This window comes from Cryptomeria japonica, chromosome 4 (genome assembly GCF_030272615.1).
Source record: "Cryptomeria japonica chromosome 4, Sugi_1.0, whole genome shotgun sequence".
NCBI lineage: Eukaryota > Viridiplantae > Streptophyta > Pinopsida > Cupressales > Cupressaceae > Cryptomeria > Cryptomeria japonica.
This window is the reverse complement of record NC_081408.1, coordinates 186,152,205-186,162,813: the sequence shown is the minus strand read 5'-3', so window position 1 is coordinate 186,162,813 and position 10,609 is coordinate 186,152,205. Positions and strand designations below refer to the sequence as shown.

Genomic DNA, 10,609 nt, shown 5'->3' with positions numbered 1-10,609 from the left:
GAAGAGAGAGAGATGTTCTTGGATGTAGCTTGTTTTCTCATTGGAGAAAAGAAAAGCAAGGCTGTAGCAGTGTGGGATGGATCGGGTTGGAGTGGCCTGCATGGTATAGAAACACTCCTGAATAAGTGTCTTGTGGAGCTGTTCGATGGGGACAAAAGAATAAGGATGCATGATCACCTTAGGGATATAGGAAGAGAGATTGCAAGCAGACACTCACCATATCGGGTATGGTTTACAGAGCAGATTGTTAACATGAAGAAACATTCCATGGTGAGATTAGTATTGGCAGCCTATTCTGTGTTTTTGGTAGATGCAAATAATCAGATAAATAGAGGGCTGATCAATTACCTTACCTTAGGTATATTTCTGGATTTGATTATGTGAACAATTTTCATCATCAATGTTGCAGATAGAAAATTGTTCACATTATGAAATCCAGAAGTATACCAGAGGAGTTTATCATGGACTATAAAAATTTCATGTTGTTAATAGAGGGCTGATTTCTTATATTGCTTGTTTTCGTTAACCACTGATAAGTGATAACATTAAAAACAAGTTTGTGTTTCTGTCTGCCTCTGTTTTGAGGGAATTTGATTAAAACACTCTGTATGTCTGATTATTTTATTCAGAAAATAAAGTTGCTTCGAGGGATACAACCTGCGGATTCTTTTGTGGCATTCAAAGAGTACAGACTTCAGTTCATGGGAATATCAAGAAGATCATCTAAACGCCTTAGATTCTCCAATGGATTGCAAATTCTTTCTGTCAAAGGAAATGAGTTTACAGAAGAATTTGCACCATTATCAGAAGATCTTGTGTGGCTTCGCTGGGAAGGTTTTCCCTTAAGGAGTCTCCCATCATGGCTTACATTAAAAAATTTAAGTGTTTTAGAGCTTCATAAAGCTGATGAGTTGGAAGAACTGTGGAAGGACAATGTAGAAGTAAGTATTTTGCTTTCGTGGTTCAATAAAATTGCTTCAAAACTTATTATAGGTAAGGCTTTTCTGAATTGAATTGAGTCAATTGACTATAATAATGGTTGCCTGTAGCCTCCTTTGCAATTGAGAGAGCTTATTTTACTGGGTTGCCAAAAATTGCAATGGCTTCCAAGCTCAATAAGAAGTCTTCAGTATCTGAAAAGGCTTGTCGTTTACTTTCATGGTAGCAGTTTGCCAGAAGAGCTCTGTGACCTCCAATCACTGGAGTATGTGCGATTATATTCTCCAGTGCTATCATCGCTACCTACTGCTTTTGGCAATTTAATAAGTTTGAAGAAAATAGAACTGCGGAATTGTGAGCAGTTGAATATTTTGCCTGATTCTTTCAATCAGCTGATACACCTGAAAGATCTAAATATGATAAGTTGTCAAATGCTATCTTCACTACCTATTGATTTTGGCAATTTAATAAGCTTGTGGAATGTAGATTTGTGGTATTGCAAACAGCTGAGCACATTGCCTGATTCTTTCAGTCAGCTGATACACCTACAAGTTTTAAATTTAACAGGTTGTGAAATGCTCTGTTCACTACCTGTTGGTTTTGGCAATTTAACAAGCTTGCGGAATGTAAGTCTGGGGAACTGCAAAAAGTTGAGCACCTTGCCTGATTCTTTTAGTCAACTGATATACCTGGAATTTCTAAATTTATCAGGTTGTGAAATGCTATCTTCATTACCTGTTAGCTTTGGCAATCTAATAAGATTGCAGAGTATAAATATTGGCTCTTGCATCCAGTTGAACACATTGCCAGATTCTTTCAAGCAGCTAACAAACCTGATGTCTTTAAATTTGTCAAATTGTAAAATGCTTTTTTCACTACCTACTGGTTTTGGCAATTTAATTTGCTTGCAGAATATAAATCTGAAATCTTGCATCCAGTTGAGAACATTACCAGATTCTTTCAAACAGTTGATAAACCTAGAAGATCTAAATTTGTCAGGCTGTGCAAAGCTTGAATTGAGATCAGATATCATGGAAAACATCAGGAAGCTCAAGGTTTTGAACCTTAGTGATTGCAAGGAATTGGAAGATTTACCTCATCAAATCATATATCAGGAGTCATTGACTAAATTATATCTACAAGGTTGTATCAAGTTAAGAGCTGTACCGACAAACATCAGCAAACTGAGCAAGTTAGATTTGCTAACAATTGAGACTCTGGTATGGAAAAGCTTTCAAACTTCTCTTGTAAACTCATCCTCTTTGAAGAGCATTGAAATTTTAAGTTCCGGAAGTAAAATTGATTCTAATGCCAGGGCTGCTTCCTCACTTAAAACGCTAAAGGAACCTGACATCGAAGACTGCAAACAATTCTCCACGATATCAATTTCCAATGAGACTTTTCCCATCCTTGAAACGTTCGTGGTTAGGATGAATCACTACTTCGTGGAGATAGAGACGCTGCCAGTGTCGCTCAAAATTCTAGAAATATACTCTTGCAATTTGCTGAAGAACATCACGTGTATTAAAGATCTGGTAAACCTTGAGGTTCTGACAATATGCGATTGTCTGCAGATAGAAGAACTTTCAAGCTTTGCTGATTTGGTTTCACTAAAAGAATTTAGAATAAGAAATTGCCCCAAAATTGAGAAAATGGAAGGTTTGGAGCACTCAAAGTCATTGAAGGTACTGATCGTGCAAACCTGCTGGAAGGTGCCAGGTATACAGAGTTTAGAGAAAGTGGAACGATTGGAAGAACTGGAGCTCAAATGTGACACCATATCAGCTCTGAAACCTTGTATTCAGTCTATACAGGTGAAGGTATCAAAAACTTTTACAGGTTCAGAGTTTTTCCCTTTATGTTAATGTTCATGTTTATGACTGAATGTTTTGTGAACAATACGATTTGTAGGGTTGTCCAAGGAAGATCTGGATACAAGGCAGAGTGATCCGGCTGGTGAAGCCAATTGTAAACTCTTTGGAATTTCCTGATCTGGCGGTTAGGGAGGTGGAGGAGCTACCTGATGTAGACAAGATTCTAGATGAGTGTGATTTCAATGCTCTTTTGTGCTATGCTGAGGAGATTGATGAGGAGAGAAAAGTGGTACATATATATGTGGTAAATACATGTCCATATGACTATCAAAAGAACTTAGCCAAAAGTTTCTTCCGCATAATTGAAGGAAACTTGCAAGGAAAGAAAGCAATGCTAGTGATGGGCAAAGAAGGAAGAGTTGTGGAGGCCTTTTACCAATTATTGGAATTCCTGGAAGGGTAGGCTTATTTTACATACTCTTAGTCTTGTCTGTTCAGGTGGCACATGTGAGGTCCCCTTAATCCATTCCTTTTGCCAATGCCTGTTTCTACTCACCTAAGTCATCTCGCTAACCATTACATTCACCAGTTAGCCGCCTAGCTCCCACGCATACATCAAACAAAACTCAAACTCACTGTTCCAGTTCCTGCCCAGATTACATTTGTCAGGGTACTCCCAGCCTGTGCCAAAATGGGAACTTTGAAATAGGGTATAGATATCCATATAAGCATAAAGCATACAAGAATTTTGTCAGATGTTGTAGTTGGAAATCCTCTGGTAGACATGTATGCAAAGTGTGGAAGTGTAGACAAGGCATCAGAAAGATATCATCTCATAAAATGCCATGATTGCAGAATATACACAAAATGGATTTGTTTTAAAGGCTTTAGAAAGTTTCAAGCAAATGCAATTGGCAGGATTAGAGGAAGACTCTGCAACATTTACCAGCATCCTCCCTGCTTGTGCCAAAATGGGAGCTTTAGAACAAGGTATGACATCCATCAAAGGATAAAGGACAGGAATTTTGTCAGATGTTGTAGTTGCAACTGCCCTAGAAGACATCTATGCAAAATGTGGAAGCATAGAAAAGGCACATGAACTGTTTGACAGAATGCCTCAGAGATGTCATCTCATGGAATGCCATGAATGTAGGATATCCAAAATGTGGAAGCATGGATCAGACACGTGAACTGTTTAACAAAATGCTTCAAAGAAATGTGTGTGCATGTTTTAAAAAGGCTTTAGAAACTTTCAAGCAAATGCAATTGGCAGGTGTAAAGCTAGACTCTGCAAACTTTGTCAGCATCCATATAGTGTGTGCCAAATTATCATATAAATTTACATATTGAAACTAGAATGTGTAATTAAATGGTTAATTTAACATAGGCAAAAGATAATACAATTAATCAAAACAAAAGAATTATATAAAATGACAAAGGTAATTTTGAGTCATACACTTAAATAAAATTACATATTGAATCTAGAAAGTGTAATTATATGGTTGATCTAACATAGACAAAAGATAGTACAATTAGTCCAAACAAAAGAACCATACAAAATTAGCCTATCTTTTTATTTACTTAAAATGTTCCTCAACGTTTGTTTTTTAGATTTACTCCATCTCCTCCAACTTTTTATTTTATACATATGTAATAATAACAATTCATTTAAATGCCCATAGTATCATAAAATAAGTCTTTGACAAATATCTCAATAGCGTATATATGTAGCTATCTCCATTGCAATCTGTGCGTCTAATTTTTAGAAGCAAACATCATAATCTAGATTTCCAAATACTCAAAACAAAAACAAAACCAAAAGAACTTTCTAGAAACTGAAAATAAAACCTTGCTCCTTCAATATTAGGACAGGTCTGACATGGGATACATTATAATAGTGCGAGTCTATATTTTAGATCATTTAGCGTATGAATAATCTCCACGATAACATTCTCCATATTTGAAATAATGGAAACAATTCACATCTCTCACGGTAATTTCTTTTGCCATAATCGTGGAGATGAATTTCATTGCAGTGTGACAATCAATACATATTTTTTTAACAACTACAATAGTTATATTCTAGAAGTCGTCTACAACTTTTCACTATGATGATAGAAAAATAATTACTTTTCTTTCTTTTCCACATCACTAAGCAATTGTCGTGAATTTGCAAAATACCTGCTTCCTTCATCTCCAAAGCCAATTTCTCCAACTTCGCATAGATCTCCTATCTGTGTGGATGTGATCTGTCTCCGGCCAAAAAAAGCACGTGCCATTTTATGGCCCAAAATCCAACTAAATCCAAGGATCATTTTAATTCCTTAATCTCTCATCAATCTCCTTACCATTTGAACCTCGCACCATCTACCCAGTTCTGCGTAGATGTTTGAGAGAAGAACATACGTGAGACCATCTTTAAGATCAAAATCTAAAAGCACCGTCGCTGTGAATACTCCTAAGCATATATTCATATGTGACTTGCAAACCCACGAAAACACATCCACACAACCACCACAGGTTTAATTGGCATTTGGCATCTTAATGATAAAGTTTAGAGTGTCCTCAAGATAGTAGCATGGGCAAGAAGGTTAACCATGCATACATAATGATCATTTGTAAGTGTAATGCAATAAGGGTTACTTTGATTGAATCATGTACAGCCCCTAATCCACTAAACCTTCATGGCTCCATGCACATAGAACACATGCAATGCTTGTAATGTCAGGATATATTCCAGAGTGCATCATTAATTCAAAGTTTTTTGAGATCATCCTTGCAAAATCCATTTTGTGTTCATGATGCAATCATCGCATTCCGTGAGACAACATTTCGAGGCATTTTATCAGACAGTTCACGTGCCTCGTCTATGCCAACAAAATTTCCATGCATGTCTACCGGAGCATTTCCAACTATTATATCAAAAAAAATCCCTTCCACTATGCTTTGATGGACATCTATGCCCTGCTCCAAAGCTCCCATTTTGGCAGAGGTGGGGAGGATGCTGGCTTTACAACAGTCAGTTTTAAATTTTCCGTTTAAACCGTGTCACAAATCCATTCTCTGCATACATATTCTGCAATCATGGCATTCCATGAAACCACAATTTTTTTTAGGCATTTTGTAAAACAATTCGCGTGCATTATCTTTGCTTCCACATTTTGCACGCTTCCTACCAGACCAGTTGCAACTACATCATCTGACAAAATTCCTCTATCCTTTATGCTTTGATAGATGTCCAAACCCTGTTCCAAAGCTCCCATTTGGCACAGGCTGCGATGATGCTGGCAAAGGTTGCAAAGTTTGGAGTACAACTGCCAATTGCATTTGCTTGAAAGTTTCTAAAGCCTTTTCAGCAAATGCTTGAAAGTTTCTAAAACCTTTTCAGCAAATCCATTTTGTAAATATCCTGCAATCAGGGCATTCCATGAGAATACATTCCTTAGACGCATTCTGTTAAACAGTTCGCGTGCCTTATCTATGCTTCCACATTTTGCATATCCTGCAATTGTGGCGTTCCATGAGATGGCATCTCTTCGAGCATTATTTTAAGCAGTTCGCTTGCCTTGTATATGCTCCTACGTTTTGCATACATATCTAACAGGGCAGTTGCAACTATAACATCTGACAAAATTCCTCTAACCTTGATCGATGTCTATACCCTGTTCCAATGCTCCCATTTTCGCACAGGAGGGAGGATGCTGACAAAAGTTTGCCTAGTTTGGTTTTACACCTGCCAATTGCATTTGCTTGAAAATTCCTAAAACTTCTCAAACAAATCCATTTTTTTTTTTAAACATGAGGGATAGGAAATATAAATTTAAACTATATAAATTTAAATTATTTTGAAGATGGTAGTTTGCAAAAGAGGTAACTAGAGATGAAGAAAGAGAGAAATAGATAGAGAGAAGTAGAGGGAGAGTTAAAATAAAAATAGAAAGATACAGATAAAGAAGATTCATAGATCATAGATAAAAGAGAAAGAGAAAAAGAGAGATGGAGATAAATAGAGATATATGTAGCACTATTATAGAGGGATAGAGAGGTAGAGATAAGTATATATGTTATTTATTTTTATTTTAATAATATTGTGTGGAGGAAGCAAGGAAGTTCATTTGGTAAATAGATTTTTATATGAACTACTTATGGGATGTTAAGGCTATTGTTTTATTCATGCATATTAATAGTTGTTTGGTTGCCTTCCATAATGTAATTTTTTCCTTGCCCGATAGTATATTAGGTGAAAATGGAGGCATAGCTAATATTAGGTGAAAATGGAGGCATAGCTAATATTAGGTGAGGACATTATTGTATACATTTTAAATTATAATCCTTATGAAAACAATTTGATATTAGTAATTCAAAGCTTGAAATTTGTTAATTCTTCAAATATATCTTATATTTTTATTTCAAAGATAAAAACAATTTTGCATAAGTTTCCTTGATTTTTGGAATAAGAATTTTGTAATTTATAGATGATTTGGTAATTTGTTATTCTAGATAAGTAAAAAATATTTATCTTTTCAAGAAGTATTAGAATACAAATTAAATATCAAAACTGAAATTGATTTATTCAAACTTATTTCTTCATTTTTTTCATAATCAAGTGTGAAATTAAATTAATAATTAATATAAAAATTATTATATAATTAAACTTAGAAACAATATTCTGAATTTGTAAAATATAATCTTATTATTATTATTGTAAATATGCACATATTTATTTGAATAGAAAAATAAATAAATAATCGCAAAAAAATAAAATAAAAATATTATCTTTACATTTTTTGTTTGCCGGACACCCATAGCATACAAATAAAGAAAAATAAAACCCTAAAATAATTAAACTTAAAAAATCATTAATGAGCAAGTAACAAGTGTCTGAGAACACAAAAACTAAAACTAGCAATTATGGGTACATGGAATAAGAATATTGGTCAAAATAATAAACATTGGAAATTGAAGAATATTGGAAAAAAAAAGAATTGATAAAGTGACATGTTGTAAATTGTAAGTTTTGAATAAGTTGAACAAGTTTAATAATTTATCATATAGAGATAATTCATTTATCACCAATAAGAGGTCATTGAAATGAAGGATAGGAATATTCATATGTTGGAACTTGTAGATTATATAAACATGAAAAAATGATCAATCTTTAATAGTGTTACAAATAAGTATGTACAATATAATAACAAACACTATGGAATTGAACACGTGGTTTACTTTACCTTTGCTTGAATATAACCATTTGCAATGTCCTTGGAATCTCTCAAGCAAATGCAAATCAACATGTATAGATTAGGTCTTAATTTTTATTTTATTTTGCAAAGCTTCCCTATTAAGAGGTTTTGCTTAATTGCATTTTGATTCTTGCAAGAGAATACATAGTTGCATAGTTGATTTCAAACTATAGACAAGAATAATAGCCAAAACAATAATTGATAAAGTGACCTAATGCAAAATTTAATTTTTTGACAAGTATAATAATTTACCCTATAGAAATCATTCATTTATCACCAATATCTGTCTTTGAAATCGAGGATAAATCAAGGATAGGAAGATTCATATTTTGGAATTTGTAACTTCTAATACTTACAATTTGAGGATCCACTTTCCATTAAGTCTCACTTATAGGATTACTCATGCCATCATACCCAGAAGGTAAACCAATCTTTGAAACTTGGATTAGACACACCACATTAATGATCCGTAACCAATTTCTTGAATCATAGAATTTTGGAGTTCCATATTTTCCTTTACCAAAAATTTCACCTAGTATTATATATCCCTAATCTTGATCCATTTCCTCTACTTTTGTCCATATCATATTTTCCCTAATCTTGATCCCACTTCTACATATAAAAATAATAAGAATGAAAGACTGAAACTATATCAACTAGTTGATAGAAAATAATGAGGAGCCCATTGGAAACAACTCAAGTTGCTATTAGAAGGAACAGAGACCAAATTGAGCACTGCAGATGAAAAGGTTGAAGTGACTAACGTGAAAGCCAGGGGAAGATAGAAGCATAAATTAGGAAAGTGTTAGTCAATTGTGAATCGGAAGATAACCGTTGGAAGAAAAGGGAATGCAAGATCATCGATAGACTCAGTAAAGTGTGACCAACAATCTGAATGCAATAGAGATGACATTATAGGAGACTGCATCTTAAACTCCAAAAAGAGTCGTTTCAAAGGAATTATTTGAAAAAGATAAAGTAAACCTTAAGCACAGAGGAACAATAAAGTCAGAGCGATTACAATTAATAAGAGAGAAATATGGTCGAGCTTTTTAACCTGACGAAAATTGCTCTATACCTTATGCTTTAACAGATGTCGATACATTGTTCCAAATCTTCCATTTTGACACAGGTTGCAGAGTCTAGCTTTATACATGCATTTGGTTGAGAGTTCCAAAAGCCTTTTTAAAAAATCGATTTTGTCAATCATCTGCAATTAGGGCATTCCATGAAAAAACGTTTCTTTAAGGCATTTTTTTAACTGTTCACGTGCTCTATGCTTCCATTTTATGCATATCCTGAAATCATTGCGTTCCACAAAATGACATCTCTTTGAGGCATTCTGTCAAACAGTTCACGCGCTTTTCCTATATGCTTCCAAATTTTGCAAACATATATACCGTAGCATTTTCAACTATAAAATTTGACAAAAAAACCCCCTTCTATTAAGCTTTGATTGATGTCCATACCCTAATCGAAACCTTCTGTGTTGGCACAGGCAGGGAGGGTGCTGGCAAAGGTTGCAGAACGTGGCTTTACACTTGCCAATTGCATTTGCTTGAAAGTTTTTGAAACCCTTTCAACAAATCCATTTTTGCTTATATCCTGCTCTATCACGACATCAATGTGAAAATCTCTCATTTTAGCACGGGTTAGAAGTATGCTGTAAAATGTATGTAGATGCAGTTGTAGTGGAAGCCAAATTACTATCCCACGATTCACCTTAGATATCTCCACCTTGCCATTTGTTGCCTTCTTTTTTAGGCGTGGCCTGCACAAAATCCATAGCTCTTACTTGAAACGCTTCTCTCAAAATATTTTTCCCACTTCATTTTCCTCTGCCCGCACAATCTAGTAGGCAAAGAGTGTACCCAATAGTTGAAACAAGAAAGAAAGTATTTAGATCAATTATACAACTTTATTGGTATCAATTATGTTCAATTACTAGGATATTAGTACATATTGGATAAGTTGTGTGGATTTTGTGGTAGTCCAAATGAATGATTAACAAGGAAATAGAGAATATGTATCAGATATCAACTCAAAATGACCACTTTTCAACCCTTGTGCACATAATAAATCCCATTGTGTGTGTTCGTCGTAACTACATAGAAGCCAAAACAATAGCTATTATTTGTTCATCTGAAATCTATGTTGAATCAAAAAATTTTGACAATCTTTAGTGTAGCAAACTATTTTTTCATGTTCGCATATCAAAGGTAAACAACTTCCTTTCTTCTCTTTGTTGGACATATTAATGAATTTAAGGCATCGATTCTCTATTTCTATCAACATTATTGAATTTAAGTCAGTTATTTAAATTGCTCTTGCATGGCAAGTCTTATTACTCTGTTGAATCCTGCAAAGCACCTTGTCAACACAAATGAAATAAACCTAACCCCATAAACACATTGCATACATTCATAGTAAAAAAACTGTGTAACACCCAAACATCACACACAAAATAACCTAACAATGTTAGATGTAGATTTGTTCTAGAAACACCCAAATATTCATTACAAATAACTCATTAATACAATGTGTAGATTCCTTTCAGAAGACGAAAAATTCTTTAACAAATAACTTGGATATTTAAGGTGTTGTCCCTTCCCG

The 10,609-nt window shown here is 34.4% G+C and overlaps 1 protein-coding gene and 1 long non-coding RNA gene across 2 annotated transcripts; one reads left to right on the top strand and one right to left on the bottom strand.

Moving 5' to 3' along the window:
- On the top strand, positions 1-3,368 carry LOC131855974 (disease resistance protein RPV1-like; the record flags this gene model as incomplete). The annotated part of the gene is given in 4 exon segments (XM_059219694.1): positions 1-270; positions 630-941; positions 1,050-2,753; positions 2,851-3,368. Coding segments are annotated over 4 exon segments (2,652 nt in total), but the record flags the coding sequence as incomplete, so codon positions are not given.
- Positions 3,369-4,589: 1,221 nt separating this feature from the next.
- Positions 4,590-6,555, bottom strand: LOC131875434 (uncharacterized). The gene is made up of 2 exons (XR_009372281.1): positions 6,134-6,555; positions 4,590-6,101 (listed from the first exon to the last, which is right to left on the bottom strand). It is a non-coding gene; the product is annotated as an uncharacterized LOC131875434 (long non-coding RNA).
- Positions 6,556-10,609: the final 4,054 nt, after the last annotated feature.